The sequence below is a fragment of the Somniosus microcephalus genome, chromosome 4 (assembly GCF_052327205.1).
Source record: "Somniosus microcephalus isolate GS21.2 chromosome 4, FLI_Smic_1.0, whole genome shotgun sequence".
Taxonomy (NCBI): Eukaryota; Metazoa; Chordata; class Chondrichthyes; order Squaliformes; family Somniosidae; genus Somniosus; species Somniosus microcephalus.
This window is the reverse complement of record NC_140990.1, coordinates 201,403,242-201,431,159: the sequence shown is the minus strand read 5'-3', so window position 1 is coordinate 201,431,159 and position 27,918 is coordinate 201,403,242. Positions and strand designations below refer to the sequence as shown.

General features: G+C 40.1%; 1 protein-coding gene across 3 annotated transcripts in view; it reads left to right on the top strand.

Moving 5' to 3' along the window:
• map2 (microtubule-associated protein 2) overlaps positions 1 to 23,635 on the top strand; it is a 444,966-nt gene extending 421,331 nt beyond the window's left edge. For all 3 annotated transcript variants that reach the window (XM_085985712.1, XM_085985709.1, XM_085985711.1), the window contains 4 exons: positions 11,123 to 11,221; positions 20,291 to 20,372; positions 20,477 to 20,589; positions 21,273 to 23,635. In XM_085985712.1, the coding sequence (XP_085841838.1) occupies positions 11,123 to 11,221; positions 20,291 to 20,372; positions 20,477 to 20,589; positions 21,273 to 21,488 (510 nt within the window). In that variant the 3' untranslated portion in view covers positions 21,489 to 23,635. The remainder of the gene's footprint in view (positions 1 to 11,122; positions 11,222 to 20,290; positions 20,373 to 20,476; positions 20,590 to 21,272) is intronic.
• The last annotated feature ends 4,283 nt before the right edge of the window (positions 23,636 to 27,918 follow it).

The window sequence follows — 27,918 nt, the reverse complement described above, 5'->3', positions numbered from 1 at the left end:
CATTTAGATGAGCACTTGAAACGCCATAGCATACAAGGCTATGGACCAAATGCTGGAAAATGGGATTAGAATAGATAGGGCTTGATGGCTGGCACGGACACAGGGCTGAAGGGCCTCTTTCTGTGCTGTATAAATCTATGACTCTACTGCAGGCTTCCCTCCCCTGATTAAAGGGGAGTGGCCGAGCGCAGCGGCACCGGGGCCCTGCTGGACCACCGGGGAGCAGGGTGCGGGCAAATGAGCCCGGCAATCGAGGAGTGCCGGGCTGCCCGATCGCGGCCGGCACCCCGTCTGAGGAGGCGAGAGGGGGCCAGGTGCTGGCAGGTGGCCCCAAAGAAACTGGCCGCAAGGCACCTGCCCTTTAATTATTGCCACCCCGGCTAAAATAACGCCACCCTGACCCTGTCGGACATGGCGTTCGGCGGTAGGTCGGCGGGCGCGAGTCAAGTTTGTGGCCGGGGTGCTGTGCACGGCGATGATGTCATCGCCAGAGGCACAGCACAGTGGCGCGCTACCGGCTACTGCCGCCACTAACCTCACGCTGAATTTTGCGGGAGGCGTTAGCGGCGCCACGCCCGGGCGCTAGTTGCTTTGCGCCCTGTAAGATTAGGATCACAGGCTCACACAGATTACCCAACAGGGTTTTAGAAGTTGCAAGGCTTTTATTAAAGTGCTACAGTTTTAAAGCATAATCAGATATTACATATGGTTTAAGCCGAGTATAATAGATATACAACCCGTGACAGTAGGAGCGATCTATGACTCCCGAATCGGAATGACACGACCGGACGGATGGGAAGGCAGTATGATGGTCTCAGATTGGGTGGATTCCTGCAGTCTGCTGCAGTGGTCACTTCCATTGGGTCATCTCTCAAGCTGCTGGAGGTGTTAGGCCATCAGCCACCTCAGAGGCTAAACTTAACCAAGGTGTTAGGCTGTAGCCACCTCGGAGAAGCGTTCGTCCCTGACTGCCTGATTTCCCCTCTCGGTCGTCTATATTTATAGTTATTTCGGTGGGCTGGTAATCACCTGGTGTCAATCATTTGATCCCCCATCCTATTGTCCAATTGTGAAGCGGGAAGGCAGCCCTCGCCGTCCCTTTCTGCATGACTGACAAGGCCTTCCTCTTATCTTTCTGAGGAATGTTTTGTCAAGTTTCTTCAAGGGCATTTTATGGCTTCGTGGCTCCTTGTTATCTAGCAGGTGCTATCCTCCCTGTTTTCTTGCATTTTACCATTCCCTTATCACTTCTATTTGTCTTTTGATGCTTGATATTCGACCTTGCTAGCATTTATGCTATCTTTTTCCGCATGCCTGTTGTCAGTCTCTGTTCTAAGAATTAAAACCCATCTTTGAATCTAACAGCTATTTCTTACAGCCCCGTTAGCAAGGGGCGCTAACGGGAGGCACAATCAACCGAATTTTTGTCCCATAGAGATTCTTCAGCCTATCAGTGTTAGCAACACCATATTTCATAGTATGTAAGTAACATGGAGAACTGAACTTCAAGATAAGTGGCTGCATAGAGAGGGAAAATATTTGAGCCTTAGAAAGAATCAAAATAGTTTCCAAATATTTGTTAGCCTTTCCAAAATCTGTATGGGCATAAAGTACCTGTAGGATCTGGAAACAGATAGAGAAGAAGTCAACATATTATAAGGAACCAGGCACAGTAAGACTGCACAACATTAGCATGCATCAAGATTACATGCCATAAAGCGCCACCTGTTAACCATGTTACCCTATTAGTGCTGACCCACAGCTCTTACAGCTCTTTCATAGCATCTCAACACTTATTTAAGCAGCACCTTTCAAGCCTTGGTATCAAGGCTGAGCTGATTGGAGAGAACCAACATGTATTTGTAAAGGGTAGGTCATGTCTAATGAACCTAATTGAATTTTTTCCAGAAGTAACTAAAGTAGTAGACGGAAATGTCTATGAATGTAGTTTATATGGACTTCCAGAAAGCATTCGATAAGGTTCCACATAAGAGACTGTTAGCTAAAATTAAAGCTCATGGAATTGAAAGCAAATTATTGACTTGATCAGGAGATTGGTTAGGTGGTAGAAGACAGAGAGTAGGGATATTTGGTATGTACTCGAATTGGAAGGACGTGACTTGTGGTATCCCACAAGGATCTGTGCTGGGGCCTCAATTATTTACTATATTTATTAATGACTTAGATAATGCAATAGAGAGCCATATATCCAAGTTTGCCGATAACACCAAGATTGATGGTATAGTAAGTAGTGTAGACAGGAACATAAAATTACTAAGAGAGATTGATAGATTAAGTGAGTGGGCGAACTGTGACAGATGGATTTCAATGCAGCTAAGTGTGAGGCCATCCATTTTGGACCAAAAAAGGATAAATCTGAGTATTATTTAAATGGTGAAAGGCTAGGAACAGTGGAGGTCCAAGAAGATTTAGGGATCCATGTATACAGATCACTAAAATGTAGTAGTCAGGCACAAAAAAAATAACCAAAAAGGCTAATGAAATGTTAGCCTTTATCACTAGAGGGCTAGAATATAAAGGGGAGGAAGTTTTGCTACAGCTATACAAAGCCCTGGTTAGACAACATCCTGGAGTACTGTGTACAGTTCTGGGCACCACACCTTAGAAAGGATATATTGGCCTTGGAAGGAGTGCAGCACAGATTCATGAGAATGTTACCAGGGCTCCAAGAGTTAGATGATGAGAGATTAAATAAATTAGACTTGTATTCCTTTGATTATAGATAATGAAGAGGTGATTTTATTGTGGTTTTTAGGATTTTGAAAGGAACTGATAGGGTAGGTCAAGAGAAACTTTTTCCGCTGGTGGGGGAGTCTAGGACAAGGGGACATGCCCTTGAAATCAGAGCCAAGCCATTCAGGAGAGAAGTTAGGAAACACTTCTTCATGCAAAAGGTAGAAGTGTGGAACTCCCTCCCACAAAAAGCAGTAGATGCTAGCTCAATTAATAATTTTAAATCTGAGATTGCTGGATTTTTGCTAGACAATGGTATAAAAGGATATGGAGCGATTAGTTTTTTACGGGCCTCAAAATTAACTTACCTTTTTTAAAAGTATTTTAAAATTATAAATGAGTGGGGAATTTTTTTTAAAAACTTTTTTCAACTCTTATGCTCATAAAAGCAGGCCTTACGTAATCCCTCATCCCTGGAACCATACTAGTAAATCTCTTCTGTACTCTCTCCAAAGCCTTCATGTCCTTTCTAAAGTGTCGTGCCCAGAATTGAATACAACACTCCAGCTGGGGCCAACCAGCAAGTTGGCAATCAACAATTGCGTATACTGTTGAATTTGATTCCAGCGTGGCATGTGTCCTGCTGCAAGATCATGAAGAATGAAACAACAAAAGGCCATTCCACCAATCAAGCCTGTCATGTCCACAGACCATTCACAGTCTGCCTCATTATGGAGTCTAAACTAACTTTTTAATCTCCTGAGGGAAGTTCTCTGCATAAATATTGTCCAACTGCCAAAGGCAATCAAATAAAACTGTAGAATAGTCATTCAACTGCATATCTACACTATTAGGTGGCAGTCTTGGTTAGTGGTAGCATTATAGTGATGAAGCATATATAAGAATCTACCATTATGATGCAGCAGAAACAATGGTCTTTTTAGAATACATTGAAAGGCACGATCATGTAAATTTAATTAATAAAGCTCTTCTAAAATATGCATCAAAATATTGCTGGAGTACTGCTTACTTCTCTTAATACAAAGTAATTTCATTCAAATTATTTGATGATTTAATTTTTAACACTAATTTCCCATTTGCAGTGTTATTTATGTTGCTTAATTTGAATATTTGGATACACTGATTTTCTTAGGGCAAAGAGTGATTTTGTATCATCAAGGTAGAGCGTATTAACACATTATTCCCTTCCTACCTTAAGACTATTAAACATCGGTGTCGGACACTAATTAGTGAATTTCTTTGTAAATAGGGGAATTACAACAATGCCACATAAACAGTCCAATTGTAAATTGTGTAACTGGGATACAAAGCTAGGCTGTAGATAGTTATTTATGCATTACTTTGCACAGACTATTTAAAACAATGTCACTTTCCTGAAGTAAAAGATAATGCACCTTCTGGTATTCGTCACTTTTTTCTGAACAGGTGAAGTAGTGATTATTGTTACATGCGCAGCTGGTTGCACTTCCATCTCCGTGGCAGATGAATCATGAAAAGGCACTAGGCAAAAAGTATGAAGTCTCTTATCAGGAATGAAGTAAGCAGGCTGACCTTATGATACCATGATGATTACGAGTGCCCCATGTTTGGTGCAAATCCATAAGAGCTCAAACCACTGTTTTGAATTGCAATTTATCTGATTTGATGATGTAACCTGAATATCTTGCACTGATTTTCTGAGATACTCTGGCTGATCTATTTTGCAAGAAAGATACAGCAGTACTTCTGTTAATGAAAAATTGCTGCGAGTGTTGAAAATGAATGCAAGGAAAGGCAATTGTATATGAGATGAGGACGAAAAAAAGAAAAAATAACAGAAATGTTCCCAACAGTTTCAAAATTGCAATCTGCTGCCAAGTTAATAGAACATTAAACTCAACCACAAGGTCTGCACCATACCAGTGGGCGAGGAATTATTATTTTTTACTGTTACTATGATAAAACCAGGCCAACCTAGAAGTTGATATGCCACATTTGATCTGTTAGACAAAGACTAAACTGATAATGTATTCAGGCAACTTTAATCAACAACACAAAATTCATCACTTTTGTCCTAAAAAGTCTCCGAGTAGAAAAGGCAGCAACATTGATGTCACGTGAAGCCCCTCAGGCTCAAAATCTCTTATATAAGGAACTGTTTGGATATTAAATATAAAATGTGCCCCATTCAGCCCATATTTCTGTTTTAGGTGTTTCAACAGTGTGAACAGAACAGCAATTCACAGTGCAGTACCGAGTAAGTGCTGCATTGTTGAAGGTGCCATCTTTCAGATGAGATGTTAAACTGAGGTCTTGTGTGCCTGTTCAAGTTGATACAAAAGATCCCATAACATTATACGAAGAGGGGAAGGGAGTTCTCCCGGTGTCCACCTCAATCAACCCTACTAAAAACAGATCATCCGATCATTCATTTGTTTGTGGGACTGTGTGTTCAAATTGTGTTTGCCTACATAATAACAGTGACTGCACTTCAAAAGGTAATCCATTAGTTGTAAAGCGCTTTGAGCTGTCTTGAGGATAAGATAAGAAGCTGTGTAAATCCAAGTTCTTTCTTCCTTGCCTTTTACAAAATAAAGACTGAGGGCTCAATATTTTGCCCAATCTTTGTTCTTCTCGATATACTTCTGTTTTGCGCCCCCATCGAAATTGATAGTTACCCCCATAGTGTTGAAAATAAATCACGTCATTCCTCATAAGCTTTCAGGGCAGCTCACTCTATGGGATGCAAAAACTAAATCATGACGTTCATTATGTAATCTCTGCGGAAGTAGTTATGATAGGTAGTTCACAAGTAATTGTGGATGAAGGCATGGAACCCAGCTTTAGCATTGATTGGCATGTGTGTCAAACACTGAGACCGGACAGGAGATAGATGGCAGTGGAAGTTCCAAAGCAAAGCATATAGGATATGAAATTATAGCTTCCAAATCAAAAATAATTACTTGATCAGGAATTTTGATTTGAAAGCTTAAGTATATCGAGAAGAACAAAGATTGGGCAAAATATTGAGCCCTCAGTCTTTATTTTGTAAAAGGCAAGGAAGAAAGAACTTGGATTTACACAGCTTCTTATCTTATCCTCAAGACAGCTCAAAGTGCTTTACAACTAATGGATTATCTTTTGAAGTGCAATCACTGTTATTATGTAGGCAAACACAATTTGAATACACAGTCCCACAAACAAATGATCGGATGATCTGTTTTTAGTAGGATTGATTAAGGTGGACACTGGGAGAACTCCCTTCCCCTCTTCGTATAATGCTATGGGATCTTTTGTATCAACTTGAACAGGCACACAAGACCTCAGTTTAACATCTCATCTGAAAGATGGCACCTTCAACAATGCAGCACTTACTCGGTACTGCACTGTGAATTACTGTTCTGTTCACACTGTTGAAACACCTAAAACAGAAATATGGGCTGAATGGGGCACATTTTATATTTAATATCCAAACAGTTCCTTATATAAGAGATTTTGAGCCTGAGGGGCTTCACGTGACATCAATTTTGCTGCCTTTTCTACTCGGAGACTTTTTAGGACAAAAGTGATGAATTTTGTGTTGTTGATTAAAGTTATCTGAATGCATTATCAGTTTAGTCTTTGTCTAACAGATCAAATGTGGCATATCAATTTCTAGGTTGGCCTGGTTTTATCATAGTAACAGTAAAAAATAATAATTCCTCGCCCACTGGTATGGTGCAGACCTTGTGGTTGAGTTTAATGTTCTATTAACTTGGCAGCAGATTGCAATTTTGAAACTGTTGGGAACATTTCTGTTATTTTTTCTTTTTTTCGTCCTCATCTCATATACAATTGCCTTTCCTTGCATTCATTTTCAACACTCGCAGCAATTTTTCATTAACAGAAGTACTGCTGTATCTTTCTTGCAAAATAGATCAGCCAGAGTATCTCAGAAAATCAGTGCAAGATATTCAGGTTACATCATCAAATCAGATAAATTGCAATTCAAAACAGTGGTTTGAGCTCTTATGGATTTGCACCAAACATGGGGCACTCGTAATCATCATGGTATCATAAGGTCAGCCTGCTTACTTCATTCCTGATAAGAGACTTCATACTTTTTGCCTAGTGCCTTTTCATGATTCATCTGCCACGGAGATGGAAGTGCAACCAGCTGCGCATGTAACAATAATCACTACTTCACCTGTTCAGAAAAAAGTGACGAATACCAGAAGGTGCATTATCTTTTACTTCAGGAAAGTGATATTGTTTTAAATAGTCTGTGCAAAGTAATGCATAAATAACTATCTACAGCCTAGCTTTGTATCCCAGTTACACAATTTACAATTGGACTGTTTATGTGGCATTGTTGTAATTCCCCTATTTACAAAGAAATTCACTAATTAGTGTCCGACACCGATGTTTAATAGTCTTAAGGTAGGAAGGGAATAATGTGTTAATACGCTCTACCTTGATGATACAAAATCACTCTTTGCCCTAAGAAAATCAGTGTATCCAAATATTCAAATTAAGCAACATAAATAACACTGCAAATGGGAAATTAGTGTTAAAAATTAAATCATCAAATAATTTGAATGAAATTACTTTGTATTAAGAGAAGTAGGCAGTACTCCAGCAATATTTTGATGCATGTTTTAGCAGAAGAGCTTTATTAATTAAATTTACATGATCTTGCCTTTCAATGTATTCTAAAAAAGACCATTGTTTCTGCTGCATCATAATGGTAGATTCTTATATATGCTTCATCACTATAATGACACAGAGGCAAGAATGCTACCACTAACCAAGACTGCCACCTAACAGTGTAGATATGCAGTTGAATGACTATTCTACAGTTTTATTTGATTGCCTTTGGCAGTTGGACAATATTTATGCAGAGAACTTCCCTCAGGAGATTAAAAAGTTAGTTTAGACTCCATAATGAGGCAGACTGTGAATGGTCTGTGGACATGACAGGCTTGATTGGTGGAATGGCCTTTTGTTGTTTCAGTCTTCATGATCTTGCAGCAGGCCACATGCCACGCTGGAATCAAATTCAACAGTATACGCAATTGTTGATTGCCAACTTGCTGGTGGCCCCAGCTGGAGTATTGTATCCAATTCTGGGCACCACAATTTAGAAAGGACATGAAGGCTTTGGAGAGGGTACAGAAGAGATTTACTAGTATGGTTCCAGGGATGAGGGATTTACATTTATGTGGATAGACTGGAGAAGCTGGGGTTGTTCTCCTTGGAGCAGAGAAGGCTAAGAGGAGATTTGATAGAACTATATAAACTCATGAAGGGTTTAGATGGAGTAAATAAAAATAAACTGTTTCCAATAGCTAATTTAAGGTGATTGGCAAAAGAACCAGAGGCGACATGAGGAAAAACTTTTTTTGCAATGAGTGGTTAGGAAAAAAAGGAGGAGGGGTAGCAGTTTTTATTGAGGAAAATTAAGTGCTAGGAAGAGAGAATGTCCTTGAGAGATCAAAGACTGAATCTATTTGGTTGGAGTTAAGAAACAATAAAGGAGCTGTTACACTGCTTGCTATATTTTATAGGCCACCAAATAGTGGGAAGGAGCTAGAGGAGCAGATTTGCAAAGAAATTACTGAGAGGTGCAAGAACTATAGCATAGTGATAATGGGAGACTTTAACTACCCCAATATTGAATGGGGCAGTGATTGTGTTAAGGGCAGAGAAGGAGAGTAATTTCTGAAGTGTGTTCAGGAGAATTTTCTTGATCAGTATGTTTCCTGCCCAAAGAGGCATTGCTGGATCTAGTCCTGGGGAAATGAAGTGGGTAAAGTGGAGAATGTCAATCGGGAGCATCGAGAGAATAGTGATCATCGTATCATAAGGTTTAAATTAGTTATGGAGAACGACAGAAGCAATCTAGAATAAAAAAACTTAACTGGAGGAAGGCTAATTTCAGCGAACTAAGGGGGGTCTAGCCCGGGTAAATTGTAGTCAAAGACTGGCAGGCAGAAATATAATGGAGCAATAGGTGGCATTTAAAGAGGAGATGGTTCGGGTACAGTCTAGGTACATTCCTACAAGGAGGGAAAGAAAGAAAGACTTGCACTTATATACAGGAAACTTTCGATTAACCGGCCACTAAATAACCGGAAATCTCAGTTAACCGGCAAAATTCAGGAGTCGGTTCAGATAACTTTTTTTACTTTTAGTTTTTTTTTACTCATTTCTGGCTGTGCCAGCGTCTAACTGAAGCTGTTGCTAAGCTACAGAGACACTTGCAAGCTGTGCTGATTGTTTTGAAGCTAAGCAACAGGGTTTGTTGTTTTAGACGGAGTGCTGAGCTCCATATCTTTTAACTATAGTGCTCGATTCTCTGGCATTGTTGATAGACCGGCACCAGCTCGGTCCCATCCATGCCAGATACCAGAAAGTTTCCTGTAGCGCCTTTCATGACCACTGGATGTCACAAAGCGCTTTACAGCCAATGAAGTATTTTTGGAGTGTAGTCACTGTTGTAATGTAGGAAACTACATTACCTCTACTTTTGCTATGTGGCATGCTGAAGAGGATGCTTTCTCATCTATAAATGAACTCCTATAAGCATCAGCTGAAAACCAATTGGTTCCATTTCTGAGAGACTAGTTTGGGAACTTAAATGCTATTTTTAAATGCTCTATAACAATCATAACACTGCTTTTTTTTTTACTCCTTTTACACTGACTGTACCATCAATTTGTCTCAACCTCATGACGACTATGAAGTATGTTTCTTTATTATGACAAACCACTAGGTGAAGATTATTGTTGGACTATGATAATTTTAACAAACTGGTCTCATGGATACAAAGTTATGTTATTGCCATGATTCTATTGAAATGGTTGGAAGAAACAAGTGTAAGTGCTTGATGGTAATGATTCTGTAAGGGTTTAAGCCATCATAATTGAACTGTTATGCAAGAAAGGTTACCCAGTTCTGTTGAGCAAAATGAGAAGTGTGTCTATTGGATATTACAATAGTTTGACATTTCTTGAATATTGTAAGTTTAAAAATATTTGCTTGTAAAGCCAACCTATTATGAGCAAGGGTTTGTTAAATGATTGGCTCCATAAATATTTTAGTTTATTGCAATTAATAACCTTCAAAGTAGCTGGTCTGTTAAAAAAAAATAAAAAAAATAAAAAAAAAAAAAAAATAATAATAATAATAATAATAAATAAATAAATAAATAAAAATGTAGCTATCATATGATAGGAAGAAGATTAATGTAAGGAATGTTTTGTGGCATTGACAACTGCTTTCACTTACACCTGTAGGTATGTCATAATGAGTAATAGGATGAGTCTCTTATTTCACAATTGTGCTGATTGTGTGTAAATTAACTGAACCCTCCTTGCCAGGAGAAATAACATTCCAGTTCCACTACTTTATGCAAGATTGTGAATTTGGAAAAAAAAAGAGCAAACTAATGAAATAAATGATTTTTAATTTCTTAGTGCATAACTTCAGTTTCCCTTGGAAAGTGCATTTGTCAGTCTCTCTTAGGTTGTTGATAGGGGGTAGGGTGAGAAAAAGAAATAGCCAGGCAATGAATCCTTACCTAAAACCTTCTATTGGGCCAATCAATGGGCAATATTGACATTTGAGAAAATAGAAAGTTAAATTGCAGTACAAAATCAATATCTGTGTCCCTATATAATGAACTGCAGCTTTATAAAACAGCATTGGTCATTTATATAGCAAGAAGTCCGTGCTTGTTGACTTGTCATCCTTTAGAGTCTCATTTGTCAATGCAAAATAAAACCTAATCATGCCATCAACTAAGTGATTGCCTAAGGAACACAATTTGGCTTCTGTATATGTATGTATGTGTATATATATGTATATAAATTTGATAGTTTATTTGCCCTCTCATTTGCACATGAAGCTTTTTATGCTGCATATTATTTTATTTTAGATTTTCTACAACATCATTGAACAAGCTGTTTATGTAGGCTTCATGGCTAACACCAATTACTTGTATGTTTAAAATTGAGGTGTGATGAGTTTTAAAATCTGTACTGTTAATTTAGTATGTCGTGAGACAGTTCGTTGCAGTATAAATGTGAAGACGTGATGAACAAAATAATTTTACGTGTAATGTTCTTTAAACAGGAATTTTAACCCAAACCATATTGGAAGAATGATTTCGCCGCCTTGGAATAATTTTATCCAATAAAAGTTTGAGTTTAAACTGCATGAACCATCAAACAAAGCCATTTGTTATTTACTGATGGCTTTTTAATATGATGGAATATTTTCTCAGCCCAATTGGGATTAAAGCATTTACTAGAAAATGGGAAATAAAATTCCTTTTTATAAGCAGAAAATGTGTGATTGTATGTTTCTAATATTATATACAGTGGGTATCTTCTCACTGAATTACTAGTGCGTAGATATTGATTTGTAAAGTCCCTCTCATTTCCAGGTACCTGTACATATAGCAAATGTAAAACCTGATTTTAGCCATATTCAGCCAAAATGCGGCTCGATGGACAACGTACGTTATTCTCCCCTGGTTGGAAACGTGAGTCACTTCCTTACTTTTAAAATTGACAATTTATTTGACAGACAAATTCTGTAATTACTGTATAAAATGCTGAACAAGAACACATATATATGATATTGCTTGCTTGCCTTTTTGATTAAAAAGGAATGCATGTTTTCTTTGCATCATTTCATACTTTGCAGTAACATCTCATTGTATTATTTGACTTTTAAGAAACAGTATATGGGTGCTCATATTTTATGTAGTCCACTTTGACTGTAGCTATGTTTAAATCACATTCTGATTGGGTTTTTTTTTAAGAGGCAGTTGCAAAGGTTTATTGTGCAATCAACATTTACAGAAGCAATACTAGGAAAGGCAGGTTTTATTTTTCAGCATTAACTAACAACTTTTACCTTATTTTGTATTCTCCTCTCTTTACTCATACCCACTATCTGTTAGTGAAATGAATGAGAATTATGCATTTATCAGTAGATTAAGGCCGCAAAATTCAGCTCCTTAGTGCCCGTTTTATCGGTGCTATGAGTGCTGTTTTGGCTCCAAAATGGTGGATGCGGCGCACGTGCACACTTCTGGTGTAAGTCGCGCCAGATGCCATATTGGTGAGGGCATTAGTGCGCACGTGCAGTGAGCATCCGCTGGACGAATGCAGTAACGCTGATTTGACGCCAGTGCTACCATTTTGGAGCTCAATGCTCCAGCTAACGTCCTCTCTTAAGCTCGCACAGCTGAACACGCGGTCAGCAGCAGGAAGGACCCCCCCCCCAGTGGTATTTAAAGGGATCATCAGCTAATTACTGGTTAGTTGCTGATTGATTTCCACTGGCTGTTGCTGCAACTGTACTAGTGTTTGGTACTTTGTACAGTTCTTTAAAGTTGCTAAAGTCTACAGGGAGTGGTGTGGCAGGTGCTGAAGGATTTCTCCTGACTTGAAGGCTTTTGCACAAACCACTTGCTGCCAGGCATGGGTGCCCAGTAGTAGGCATTCACCTTGGACTACAGCATGATTGGGAGAATGAGCAGAGGTGACACAGGAGCAGGCCAAGCTGCTGGAAGAGGGAGGAAGGGGAGAAGGGCTCTCAGAAGGAGGCCATATCTGCCCAGGGAGCAATTCTCCTACCTGAACCTCAGCGAGGAACAGTATGTCAGATGTCTGCACTTCACTAAGGACATCCCCACTGAAATCTGCCACCTGCTGGAGCCATAACTGCAACCGAGCAGAGTGAGGACTGCATTGCCAGTGGCTGTGAAGGTGACCGTGACCATGAACATTTACAAGCTGGACCTGGAGATATTTGCAACATCTCTCAGTTTGCCATCCACTGTAACATAAGGGAGGTCACTAAGGCTCTCAATTCCAAGAGAACTGACTGCATTTCATTCTCTCTTGCCAGAGAGCAGCAGGCGGAGCGAGCACGTGGCTTCGCGAGGATTGCAGGCTTCCCCATGTTGCAGGGTGCCATTGACTGCATGCATGTCGCTTTGCGGGTGCCACATGTCAACTCTGAGATGTACCACAACCAAAAGGGATTCCACTCTCAACGTCTGGCTGGTGTGTGACCATACGCAGTGAATCATGCAAGCCAATTCCCAATATCCTGGTAGCAGTCATGATGTCTTCATTCTGCGGCAGTCCGCTGTAACATCTGCATTTGAGCCACCACGACAAACCAGAGGGTGGCTACTGGGCGACAAGGGCGATCCGTTGATGACATGGCTCATGACTTCGGTACGGAACCCACGCACATGGGCATAACGAAAGCCATGCTGCCACCCAAAATGTGAATGTGATGGAGCAGACCATTGGTGTGCTGAAACAACCTTTCCACTGCCTGGACCGCTCTGGAGGAGCCCTTCAGTACTCGGCAGAGCGTGTGTAAAGATTCATGATGGTCTGCTGCATGCTGCACAACCTCACCATGATGAGGGCACAGCCATTGCTACCAGTTATACGGCGAGCAGCTGAGGAGCAGGAGGAGGGAGGGAGGAGTCAACCTAGACAGCTTCTTTATAGCCGGGCTGTCCGTGAACAACTCATCCGACTGCAATACTTGTAAACGCAACCCCAATCACCAAGAGTCCCACAACTTACCTTCCCTTTGAAACTGACCATCACAGCTTCCACTTGGCCACGATGCAAAAATAAATGCCAACACAAAATAAACATTCCAAACCAAACTTATAAATTAAAGCATGCCATATTGCATACAAACATCAACTAATCACCCTTGTGCATTCCCTCAGTGCCTGCCTTCCGTGTGTCTTTGCCTGTCCTAGTGCTCCTATGCAGTGCTACCCCAGTGGCTGCAGCATGGCTGGTGGAAGGCTGCTCCTTCAGTGGGGGAGACTGCAGATGGCCTTGGAGGACAACTTCGAGCAGCTCTAGGCCTAGAAGGCCCAACTTTGTCAGCATGGGCAGCAGCAGTCTGGGCTGGCTGGCTGACAGGCAACAGCAAGGGCACTAGCAGAGTGGCAGTGGTGGGAGGACGAATGTTGTCATCCTGAGAGAGGACAGCAGGTTCATACTCCACAGAGCCACTGCCAATTCCCCGGTGTGGCGCCTAAGCAATCCTAGTAATCTGTTGGAGCATAGATTGTTGGACTGCTGTGACACCCTGCAAGCCTCTTTGAACTCTGGTATCCACAGCTATGATGGCAGCAAGTTGACCTTGCATGACAGAAGTCTGAGCTTCCACTGCAGCACTCAGAGATTGGGTGAATGCTGCTTGTGCTGCAATGGAAGCTGAGACATTAGCCATCAGACGCTGTGTCATGGTTGGGTCCATAGGTTTGCTAATAGAGTTGGCCACCACTTTCATGCTGGAATGGATGGGCACCAAGCTCTGCGCAAAGCCCAATGCCAAGTTGGTGCCAGACTCCTCCACATTGCACGCAAGCTTTCTGCCAGATCTGCCAATGCACTTATCTCATTGCCATTGTGCATACTCCAGCCTTCTTCTGTAGCCCACCCCATTGAAGTGCTCATTTGAGTCCTCTGCAGCGGAACTCATGTGCGACCTCGCCCTCCAGTGAGCTGGCAACTGTGCTACACTTGTCCCCTGCCCCTGGCTGCAGGCCACTTGTGCCTGGTGTCTCACCACGTTCAAATCCCCCCTCTAAGCTATCCTCTTAATTACACACTGTCAGTATCTGAGCTGATGACTGCGAGTGTGAAATCGAGTGACTGTGTTTCTTCTTCATCACTGTCTTCCTGCTCTTCTGCCTGTTGCTCTTCCACCACTGCCTGGTTGCAGTTCTTTGGTATATGAAAGGAGAAAGGCACACATAAGATTGTGGTGAGGGGGCTGGGGGCGGGGAAACAAGAGGTGCATGTTTACACTATCTGCAGCTTGTAAATCAGAAGAGGTTGTGGGATGAGAGAAAGAGGATTAGGTATGAGGATACCATCATCTTCGATGGTTTCAGCCCTGCCGCTGGCCATGGCCTCAGCAATGGGTGCTCCAATGATGGCGAGCACCATCTCCTCCACCAGGGTAAGGACATGTAGCAGTGCCTGTCCTCTGCTGCTGCCTCCGGTTATGCGCCACCTTGTCCTACAAGAAAGAGAGAAATGTGTCAGTGAGTCTTATGCAATCTACTTGGATCATGTGGCTGTCATGGTTGAATAGCTGGCTGTGTGCAAGCTGTGAGATATGGGTGTGAGGCTTGCAGCAGTGCTAACTGTTTGAGGGTTAGGTGAAGCTATGAATGTTGGGTATGAGTCCTGATTGATAGAGATTGTTGTTAGAGGGGGTGTGTTGCATTGAGCAGTTGCTGAGCCTAGTGGTACTGTTTGTGGGATATGGCATTTGAAGATACATTCACTGACCTTGACCATTTGTGTGAGGTCATTGAACTTTTTGCGGGACTGCATCCAGTCCTCAGGGCTTGACTCCTGGCATTGATCGCCATGGCTAGCTGGTCCCACTGCCATTACAACATTTGTCTGGAGGGCCTCCTGGCCCTATGTGGATAGAGCACATCTCTCCTCCTCTCCAACTCCTCCACCAAGGCCTCCAGTTCAGCGTTGGAAAATTTTAGAACCCGTTATCTCTCCTGTTCCATTATTATGTCTTCTTCCAAGTCAGAATATCTTCTAGTACCTGCTCTAGCCACAATGCACCTCCACTTTAAGAGGTGCAGGCTGGCTTTAAGTGGTGCTAGCCTGTCTCAATTTTGCGCACGAACTTGGGCCCCCTGCTGAGGCATGAAGCCACTCAACAGCGTGCTTAGCGTTGGCTGCATGCTGCAATCATGTTAATTAGCAGGCAGCATGAAGTTGACGTGCTGCCTACATCGGAAGCAATGGACGCAGGTTCATCCCGCATCACAATCCCTGCACCCTTTTTCGGGCCCTGTTCAATTTAGCCCCCCAGATGCTGCAAACACTTACAATTTTTAAATATTTGCATTAAACTATATTTATGATCCAGATATCTTGGATCGAATAATTTGATTAGGCGGAATGTACACAAAATGGATTAGAGGTGTTTTACACACTGTAAATTGTATAGTTTGGTAACTCATATTCTTCTTCCCAGTTTCTTTACTAATTCTTTCAGAACCCATTTAAAATGTTTGATTCAGTGGTATTCCCTGTTAACCTATTCCATAAACCTATTGCCCTCTGGATGAAAGCGTTCTCCCTGAGCACTTCTTATTCCTAAAATCTTAATGCTTACCTTGTCCCTCCTGGCATGTGAAGGCTTCATCGTGTGAACAATTTCCTTGGATAACTTTTGTCAATTGCCTTCTTAATCTTGAAAACTGCAATTAAATCAGCTCAATGTTTTTCTCCCCCCAGAGAAAACACGCTCATCCTCCTTAGATTTTTCCTCAAAATGTAATTTTCTGATACTGGACATTGTTGCTGTTGTTTGTCTCTGTACCTTTGCAAAGACAGTTGTATCCTTCCTATCATTACGTGACTGCAAAAGCACAGAGTATTCCAGGTGGGATCTAACAAATGCCTTAAAGGGAAATAATGCAGTCTCTTTTGGTTTGCACTATATCGCTGCACTAATTCTACCCAATAACTTATTTGCCTTTCTTACTGCAGATAAATGCTGTGCTCATAGTTGGATAAATTTATCCATACAAGCCCTAAACCTTTTTCTCAACCAACACTGTGTACTAATGTTGCATTTATACACAATCCCTCTTTTGGTTCCTTGCTCTCATAATAATGTAAATTTAATACACATTGAACTGCATCTGCCATGTACTATTCCAATTACCTAAAATAGTAAATCCTTTTGATTTCACCTGCATTGTTCCTCATTATTTGCCTTGGCTCTTAATTTGTTATTATTACCTACAAATTTGAAACTTTGCTTATGATACCTCCATTCAGTCTACATAACTTTAAAATAGCAATTGGCCCAAGCTTGAGCCCTGGGAAACTCCACCTATAGGTCCTGAAATTTCTGGAGAGACCTTGGGATGGCAGATATAAGGTGGAGCTGAACTTCTGTTTCATTGCAGGACCTTGCTGCACCAAAGCCCAGAACCATCTCCCCTAGTACGACCAAAGCCCAGATAACCACCCCTCCCCAAAACAAATAAACCCCATTTCCCCTGCGCAGTACTACTAACTACCAACTAGTACATTTTACATATCATTTTCCTGTGTATCCTGAATGTCAAAAATGGTAAAAGGTAATAATTCAACACACAGGTAAAGGAAAATATATAGAATATAAATAACACTCATTTCTGATTTTTGTAAAATAAAGGACATTATTGTAGAATTTGATCACCAAGGCACCGGTAGAAATTCCAGAATACCATGCAATAAAAATGGAATTTAACCTATTCAGTTAATCAATGGCTCTAATTTTGTGTCCTACATGGAGCAGACACCTGCCACTACTGATTCCAGAACTGCCATTTAGGCACTACCTTTCTTAAGGGATGGTCTCGTACAGCCAAGAAAGGTCTTTATTTTTGACTTTTTAAATAAAAAAGTGTTGCTGTTTCTGTACTTGTTGCAGAAGGTTTTTTAGAATTTTACACTGTGATGGGGGTCATGTTCTGTACTGTGCCACCTGCCCCTCTTTTGCCATATGGCATATTTGGAGGCAGATGAGGGAAATGACCACAACCTTCCTTGACCACTGCTGAAGTCTTTCACCCAACCATCTCGTAAGCCATAAATACTTGGTTCACTATCATGGAGGAAGAAACCCACATCTCCCTGACACTACAACTGCTCCACCTCAGTTGGAATAAAAATGGAAGCCTCACAGTCAAACCAGCGCCCTCCTCCTATTCCAGCACCACCATTCTTCACACTTACACTTGCTCTCCCTGTTCTTTCACCTACAGTTTGGTAACATTGTGCCACCTTCTCACCAGCTCCTCAAAGTTAAAGTGTAGGGGCTTCTGGTCTACTGGTTTGGGTGCTGCTGCCATCTCATCCATGGCACAATGGCATGCACACATTCACAAGCCTTTCCTCCTTGATATGTGATATAGAAGATGTTACAAAAACCTATTTGTTTCTCCTTTAAAATAAATTGTCAGATATAATCATTAGAAATTGTTGTAGTGAAGCAATATCCACATAGAACATGAAGTGCTGTCTCCAATCTTCACCAGGCACCAGAGTTAAACAGCTAAATTGCACTGTTTGTTTCTATTTCTACCATTTCATCTTTAACTCTCTTCTCACGTTTAACTGCATTTAGCATAGTGACATAAAAAATCGTGCTTTACAGCATTACCAAGTTTTCTTCCTTGTCTCAGCAAGTAACCTTCCAATCTGTGGCAGTATTTCCTCCACTGGTCCCTATTCTTATGAAGTTACTATGTAGCTACAAATTCCCTCTGAAAAAAGCTCATCAACTGACTTTGGTATTTAACTACTACTTCACTGAATTAGTCAATGCAACATCACACACAGGCCTAGAAATTCGGTGGGCTGCGCCACCAGTTAGCGCCTAAAGAGGGCACTCAGTGGCTTTAGCGCCACTGGCCACGCCTCCCGCGATATTTAGCTGGGGCGCTAATGGCAGCGTTAGCCTGTTGCGCTGCGCCGCCACCGATGATGTCATCGGTGTGCGCAGCGCCCCGCTACCGCCCCGATCTCGATATTCGGTAGCGCCCGCCTCTGTAGCGCCGTTTGCAAATTGCACCCGGTTCACGGGGCCTACCTGTGGCGGCAGTGGCGCAAATTAAGGTGGAGGTGCAGGGCGGCTGTTTTTTTCGGCGGCCGCCTGCCAGCACCTCCGTCCCCGGCCTCCTGATCTCCCCCCGCAGCATTGCCGGCTGTTTTCCGAGAGCCCGGCACTTCTCCTCGGTGCCGGGCTCTTTTGCCGGCACTCGCGATCTCTGATCGCGCTGGTGCAGGCCCCTCCCCCTTAAGAATGGGAGGAAGGCCTGCAGTACCGCAGTGCCGCAGCGTGTGGCGCTGCGGCACGTTGCGCTGCGATATTCAGTTTCAGCGCCCTGAGAGGGACGCGGAGCGCCGCGAGCCTCGCCCTGTGTCCCTCTTGGGGCGTTCAAGCTGAATTTCCGGCGGTCGCAACTGCTCCGATCGCTGCGCTAATTCCGGCGCCCAGGCGAGCTTGGCGCCCCGTTTGCGGCTCCACCGAATTTCTCCCCCACAGTCTTTTAATGAATCTTGTTGAGATCAGGGGCTTTGTTGAACAACTATAAAAGCTAGATGATGAACCTTAAATCTGTCAAGACAAAAGAAAGGCTGGTTGTGTTACTATGGTATCAACAAACCAAACCTTTAAACTAATTATTAAATTTGTTTATGGCAGAGCGGTATAGTTTTTCTGTCTCCATTGCATGTTGATTATCAGGAAATCAGGATCAGTCAACAGAAAACTAGTCAACAAAATATCAACTACATGCAACGAGTCAAGAATGCTGACTTTGTTTTTCAAATTTACTAACTATTTAATCCAGCTGGCAAAAATATTAATATCATGAAAGTAAATCTGTGGTGGTTGGATTCTGTCTGTTTTATTCTTGATGTCCCAGCCAGAGTTTCAAAAGCTAGGGAGTGAAATGCTACAGCAATGTCTGGAAAATATTACTTTTTTTGGCATACAGGATTAAATAAACAAGTCCAAATTTACCGAAGACTCATTTGAGAGATGGGTTAAAATAACATTGACCTTGAATTGTTAAATTACAGCAATCCTAGATGTCCACAAAGCATGAGTTACACCTTTCTTAACTCTTCCCACAGCCATCAGCATTGTCCACTTGTACATGAGATAAATAACTAAACCACATTATTATCTTGTCTTGTGCTGTTTCTCTTAATACTATTTAATTCTAAATGTTTTTTTCTACTTGTCTTTTAACTGTATGTAGCATCATAACAAGCCAAGTTATTTTTGATTGAAGTATTAATAGAGATTAAATGTATAATTTCCTTAGATTAGTTACTGTTTTTCTCATTTGGACAGCTGAGCTAAAATCCATCTAACGGAAAGGTGACGGTGGTCTCCTTCCCTGCTTCTGATCACAGGTTGCTAAAAAGTGAGCTTAAACCATTACAATGTGGTCCTTAAGCACATGATTTTCTTGAATTTGACAGCATCGAGCAGCCTCAAATTGAGTGCGGATAATGTATTACTGGGTTCAACGACAAACATTCTCGTTGAAGCAATGTAGCTGGAGCCCAGCATTGCTTTTACCTTGAACGATGCCCATCCTCGGAGGATTTGGCATGGCAACTCTGCAGAGAATGTTCTGCATTCTCCAGCAGTGTTATCTCGCCATAATCGAAATGAGAAATAGCTAAAAAAAAAAAGTAACAATATTGCAAAAAATTCTCTTAATGTTCATTGTTTTAACCAAACAGATATGTAATGTTACGCTTTCATCAATCATTAACTCTTTGAGTACTGCTGTGCCATTCAAAATACAGTAATAAATGATGCAAATTTTCTAACTACATGAATTATAAAACATTAGCATATAAAGAGCTGCAGAATATTTCTTAAGGATTTTTTTCAATAAACCAAAAAGATTGTAATCTTGTACTTCAAACCTTTTACTGTAGTCCTCAAAGGGTTAATTAATGACTTTCTATTGATGCTAAAAGGTTGTTCTCATGTTCTTCAGGTGCAAATAGTTACCAAGAAAATAGATGTGAGTCACATCACATCAAAGTGTGGCTCTTTCAGCAACATACACTATAGACCAGGTACAGTGGCCTTACCTGTTATTACTTGTCTGATTTTGAAATGAGCATTGCTATACTGTTTATTTACAATGGGTTATATTTTGAAATACATTCATTTTGTGTAGGTGGAGGACACATTAGAATTGAAAGTCAGAAACTGGATTTTAAGGAAAAAGCTCAACCCAAGGTTGGCTCGCTTGATAATACACGTCATACTCCAGGAGGTGGAAATATAAAGGTAGGAATGGAAATGGGCAACAAAGGTTACAACCAATGACACAGTTCAGTTATTGTTTGATTAAACTGGTATTTTGTAAAATTTCTTAAGTTCAAAAGTCTAATTTTGTCAACTCCAACCTCATGTTTCCGTCCTCTTCTCTTCGGTGAGCATGAGGCACCCCATTTCTTCCACTACTTTACATCCACCAAAACATGCTGTAGCCAACCTCTGGGTACATGCCTTTAATAAAGACATATGCAACATCAAATAAGCAGCTGGCATGATCAATAGATCATGGTCCTCTAAATATTATCGGCAATACTGGATGGCTGTTACTTAACACAGTATTTGAATCTTGGGGTCCACAAGATGACCATAGCAACATCTACACTCTTTAACTGGACTACTATTTCTTGTAATTCCTTGGTAGACATCTGGTACCTTTGATATTCAAACATGGGTGTAAATTTTTATTTCCACGCTCCCTGTTGCATGGTAGGAGTGTGTATCGGTAATTTGACTGCACTCCCAATGTGTGATGCTCTGTGGGAGAGCTGGAAAAGAAAATGTATTCTGTGGTGATGTTACATTGTGCAAAAATTGTGCAAACCTTGTTATTGTATCATGGAATATCACCGGTTATAATTTCTTTCCTATTGTCTCCACCAGTGATTTGTATATTCCCTTTATTTTCTGAACAGATTGAAAGTCACAAGCTTAACTTCCGTGAGAATGCCAGGGCTCGTGTGGACCATGGAGCAGATATTGTCACTCAGTCCCCAGCACTATCTGGTGCCACAACTCCTCACAGGCTCAGCAATGTCTCATCTTCTGGAAGCATCAATTTAATGGAATCGCCACAACTTGCCACACTTGCTGAAGATGTTACTGCTGCATTAGCCAAGCAAGGATTGTGATTTTGCTCTCCAGAATTTTAATTATTTGTTTGTAGCATGTGCTTTGAGCCTTCACAAGTTCAAAGTGGGATTGCGTTTATTCCTTTCAATAAAATATTGATCATGTCCTAAGACTGTAGTGAATAAAAACAAAATCTTGTTTCCATTCATGCCAGGTGTCTCTGGCTTTAGATGGGTACAACTGCTGTACATCACACATAGCAATGTTGTTTCTCAGCTCTACTTGCATGGACTGATGACAAATGCATTTACAATGTTTAATGCCTAAAGGCACTGTTGAAATGGATCAGTACTCTGAAAGCAGCTGACATGCTTTATTCCCAGCTACTCATTCAATATTGAAAGAGTTTTTCCTTGTAAATGAGGGAAGGCACCTATTCTTAATATTTATTGCAAGATGAATAAATTAATGCATACTTGTGTTACATGGGAATAAAGATGCAAGTCCAGAAACTAGTAATATATGTAAAGAATCCCTGGACTTTTAGTTCAGGAAGCAGTCTGATAAGTTAAGCAACAGAAGTATTAATGTCAAAACATGACATGAACACGATGTTAATGTGCCCAATCACAAGGTGGTGATGTTTGGCATTTTTACAGTACAAGCTGTAACAAAAAATGGGAATGAAGTTATTCAGAAATATCATGCAGCTACTTTAAATAGGATGCATTTCCTATGCTGAGGATTTGTATCTGATTAGAATGTCAGTTCAGTGCTAGATTTCTATATATGCTGACTTTTCATATTCTGTTTGATCAGCTGTTTGATACAGTATAATAGATATCCTCTGTGGCCAGTTGTGTTATCCCTTATATACTTGAAGTTATGCTTTTATTCACAGTATCTGTGTTTCTGCACCTTTTGGTGTTACTGTTTAGGATAAGGTAGCTGTTAGCAGTTATACTTGTTAGATTTATCTCTCAAAAAAAATAGCATGAAGAGCTTACTGTAACAACCAAAAGCTATGACCTTGTTTTAGTGCCAGATGCAAGTTTGTTGATGTATTGCTAGCTAAAAGATTTCAAACAATCGCTTTGTAGAGTTTTGATGTACTGAGGGGGGTCACATAGCATTTGGTGTGCGCTGTTTTCTGCTTATTTCACTTGGCAAGCAGGTTTAAGTAGTGGGGACATGTGAAAGAAGGTGCTTTATAAAATATATATATATACCACAGAATCAGGATGTTGGAGTATTTTTTTGTTCAGATTTGTTGGCTTCAATTCAGATTTACTGAAGTCATACTTGCAGGACTTTTCTCTGAACTTAAAAGTCAGTCTCAATGGATTTTATTCGGTTTTTAGTTAAAATTAAGATCTAGAAATTCATTTTTATCTGAAGAAGGAATGATAGCAGAAGTTTATAATGCATTCTCAGAGGTTGTAGAGAGGTAGTAGTATCTTGTTTCACAGAGGTAGATAGACTGTATCTCAAAACTAATAAAAATTTAATCTGAAAGTATGTTTTGTAAATGCTGCAGCCAAGGGTCCATGCAGATATTTATTAATGTAATCAATCTGGACAGTGTCTTTAAAAAATATTAAACAAATTAAGACCACCTTTTTTCACTAGCCTGTAAAAATGCTTTGGAAAGTAAATTAATCTTTTGTAGAAGAAAACAATGATGTATTTTAAGATTATCTGAATATGTTGAAAGCAATGCTACATATTTTTCATTAAAAAAGCACTGTCCTTTTCATTGTGTTCTGCGTGGTTGAGCCAACTGTATCCTTACGTTAAAAAAAAATACAGCTTGTATTGAACAACACAGGATACTGTCTAACAGGAAGTGATGGGAACCTTGTGAAAGTCGGATTACATTTTAAGTGAAGTTCTGAGGTTTATGATTTTAATTTCCTGCCATATTAATCCAACAAAATTTTGAAAAAAATAATACTTCAACTTTTTAGAAGAGAGGAGGGAAAAATGGGGCAAAATAAGATGCTATGTCCTGGTATAGGCTGCGGGATTTTAATGTGCTTTAGAGAATGTGTTTCATGTCCTGTCATTCTGGAGTCTGCTAAAACAGAATGACATTTTGGGATTGGCCAGTGTTAGCTTGTACATGTTTTAAGTCAAATTTGCACTTGTGTTTGTTGCTGTAGAGTGATTTGCAGAATAAATTGCTTCTCATCTAACACTAATAAAATTCTGTGTTGCTTTTTTTGAAACTGGGCAATGTGTAGACATTGCCTGACATCAAACAGCCTGTCACAGGTTGATCTCAAGTCTAGCATCCAGCAGCTCAATTGAAGTCAATCTGGCAGAGAACGCCTCACCCAGACAAAAGCTGCGAGACTAGGATTATGGTTTGCTTTCATGACACAATTGACAAAATGTACTAATTTTTTTATGAGGGATAATGGAATCAAAAGTTTATTTAAATAAATGAGCCAGAGTTGCTTACATTATGCACTATACACATACTTGAACTTGGTGACTTTATGATGAGATTTCACCATTCACTTGATACTGATTATTTGATTATTGAATATTTGATTCTAGCCGTCTACTCCTTCCAGATTGAATTATTTTGCATTTTCTAACACTGTTCCCATTTATAAATAGTATTTATATTAGACAGGAAAATGACCTAACGTGGGACTGTCCTTTTAATTCTGTTCTGTGTGGTTGAGCCAACTGTATCCTTACTCACAGCCTCTGTGAATCCACTATTGGAGATGCTGAATGCAACTTTATTCAAAAGAAGGAAAAAACTGCTATCTTCCCGATAAAGCAAAGAGTTATAATTTCTGTGAAACGTCTTTCCACCCTGATGGTACAGTTACTAACACTTCTAAAAAGAAGGCTGACCTTTTTGGCTCAATTTTCCCCTCCATTCTCAATTAACTCGAACCTTCCTCTATTCATTTCTGTTCTACCATTATGACCAACATTGAATTCTCTCAGGTCTGTTGGATTGCCTGCTCTCTGAACTCCAAGAAGAACTCTGATCTTGATTGTCTCCTATTCTTTGCCCTTTAGATATGTGCCTCCAAACTTGCCCTAGCCTTTGCAAATTCTTCAATCTCTCTTGTTCCCTTTCCACCTTTCCTTCTCCACTCATTTATACTAATAATTCTCAATAATTCATTAACGTCCTTCACACTGATGCTTTCAGTGCATACAACCTTCTTTTCTCTTGTAAGTCAGTGGCTAAGTTGCTACATTTTCATGTCCTTTAAATATTTTAGCAGAGGCATTAACCCTTTAAATTAATGGGATTAATTTGAATATCTTTTGAAAATAAAATCTCTGCTAAAGTAGAAGAAATGACTATTAGATAAATGCATTTAAGCATTTGTATGCTAATATTCCATAGCATAATTTCAAGGCCCTTGTTTCTTCATCTCTCAAGTCATACCAACAGATACCACCTCCAACATTTGATAACTTCACCCTTATTCTTTCATTTATTGATATTCTTGGCCAAACTATCTCACCAGACCCAATAACAAAACTCTCAAATCTGCATTGTTAATGTTTGATGTCTCTATCAAGCCCAAATCCATTCAAGACTTGAATACTGCTCCTATATCTGGAGAGACCTCTTTTGCATTCCTGGACATTATACAAGAAAGACATTATCCTCTTTCCTGCATTCTCAATGTGCTGAAATACAGAACATTCACACAAGCCTTAAAAGGACCCATTTCCACCTTAGCAGAATAAAACATTGTGACTTACTGCAAGCAATGTCACAGGTGATCTGCTGGTAATGCAATAAAAACAGTATGGATGCACACCTTTCCTATTGTCTGTTCCCCTTCCTGTTACATTTTGCAGTATAATATAACTCCATTTACATTTTCTATGTCGGACTTTGGCTGAAATTTCTTACTCGTTAAAAAGCAACAAATCACAACTGAACAAATGGACAACCTACCAATCAGCAAGTAGTAAACAAACAATTAAAATTGATCTAAATTATTTTTGACAATTCTTCCGTGTGTTCCCTTTCTTTCTCACTAAGATCGGAACATAGTACTAAAAGTGAGGTTTCTGACAAAACAAAATGTATCAAGAAACGTACAGTCCCCACCACTTATACCGTCCATGCTTATTAGGGGCAGCCATCTATATCAGGTAAAAGGCGCTAACTATTTCCCATTACCATTGAAGTCAATTACAAAGGCGCTGCTTATAACACCTTAAGTGCGCCTGCTATTTCAGGCAGCAGTAGATTTAATGGTGGTTATCACTGTTGTAATATTGGAATATGTGGCCCGTGAAGATATAGGAGGTGGACGCTTTGTCATGTTAATCTTCATAAATTGCCATCAGTCATCAGGATGATGTTGTTAACTGTTGTATTCTTCCAGCACATTTCAGAGAGCTGTACTCTGTACCAAAGTTTTCTGTGCAATAAACACAATGATTAATGATATCAGTTTTAACAATGCCCCAGATTTTCCTCTCCGTGGCAAAGGAATGGCTTTTGCTCTTCATTTTGTGTACAGTTTCCTACAGACTTCATGGGCTTGTCAGAGGAGATTTCTACTAATCTGGTGTCTGTTTCAATGTGGAGCCTTCTACAGGGGATCGGTGGGGTCTGTGAGTAGGTGAAGCAGCAGCAAGGCTCTTCAACCAATCAGATTGAAGTATCCTCACTGACACTTGCAGACTGCAAACCAGGAAGTAAAAAAACAGGAAATATAAATTACATTTAAATCATTTTACAGGAACCAAAATAAAGATTGGGACATACAGATGGGATTAAGGGAGAGAGATAAGGGAAAACAGAATAAAAAATAATGGCCCGTAATTTCTGATAGGAGGCTTCCTGCGTGCAGATGTCTCCTATCGGAAAAAAATCTATGAACTTACCTGAGGGCTCCTGAGGTCCAGACACTTCCGCTCCTGGGCCTCTCCAAAGTCGAAATGCGTAGGGTCCATGTATCCCAGAGGCGGATGCAGTTCGCAAGCGTCCCTAGGATCACGTGGGCCAGGCCAGCCAATAGGAGAAGGGAATCTCCCTTCATACTTTTGACAGATAGACCTATCAAATATATGAATGGAGATCACCCTAAAAACAGTAAAACATTAAAATTTTTTTTTTTAAACCATCACATTTTTAAAATGAGTTAAAATTACAATAAATTAAATATTTTAAACAATTTAATTTTTTGATAATAATTATGGGGTTAAAAATAAACTTACCTTTTTTAAAAGTATTTTAAAATTATAAATGAGTGAAACTTTTAAAAAACTTTTTTCAACTCTTATGCTGGTAAAAGCAGGCCTTACGCCTGCATTTACCAGGCGTACGATTTACAAGGGTTTTCTGTGGGTGGAGGTTCTGCAAAAAGCAGAACTATTCCCCCACAGAGGCCCTTCTCCCGGGCAAGTGTCTGATTTGTCGAGCATTCTTGATAGATCGGAAATGCCGGTTTTCAGCACATGTGCTTCGCATGCCTGAAACCGGCATTTCCGATGTGTCCCTATGGGGGTGTACACAGCCTGTACACCCCCGTAGGCATTGGAAAATACGGGCCAATATTTTTTTTAAAAATCTGCAACATTAATTTTCTTAGGAAATCAGACTCCACACTTTAAAATTAATTTTCCAGGGCCACAGAGGTTGTTCAGTAGTAATTAATCACTTATTATGCCATTAAAAACTCACTTATGCCTGAACTTTTTTATTTGTCTTTAGCACGGAACTAGTGGGTAATTACTCCAAGTTCACACCATTTCAGTGATTTCAGTGGACAAGGACTGCAACTGCACACCGTGTATCTCTGATAACAACTTCTTGCTTTCAGTGTTTTAACACATGGACGGACAGCAGAAGTTGCTGTCAGATTTACCCTGTAACAATGAGCGCTGATGGCCTTACCATTATTACTACAGCAAAATCAGGGCCAATATTTTTATTTTTGAATTGATTAGCTCAAAGTACTATAGCAAAGACACAAATTGCCTCCCTAATGCCTACGTGCAAGGTTAGTACATTCTCTTTCATGTCAAAATATAGTCAAATTACTACTTAGACCAATGAGTAATTTAAAGTAGTTCTTCCTCAATTTGTTTACTTATCATAATTTTATACTAATTCTACTACTAGACATTTATACTTATTTATCTATTTATACAATAACAAGGAATTCTACATAAGTCAGATATACGAAGATATTTTTTATAGACAGTTGTACAAAGATTTTTTTTTCGTTGAAAGTGCCACAATTGAGTATCTATCTATAATATGTTAATAGTCTTGCACAGGGGATGGACCTCCTCTACACATTAACCTTACTTCCTGTGTCCCTCTTTTTGAGTAATTCTTTATATTTCTACATTTCAAAGATGTCAATGTTTGCCATTGCGCTTTATTGATTGACTTAAAGAGAACAGCAGCAAATCAGAACAGAAGAAGTAAGGAATGTCCAGATCAAAAGCAAGGTGAGCAGCTACAAAACTGCCAAAGAGAAA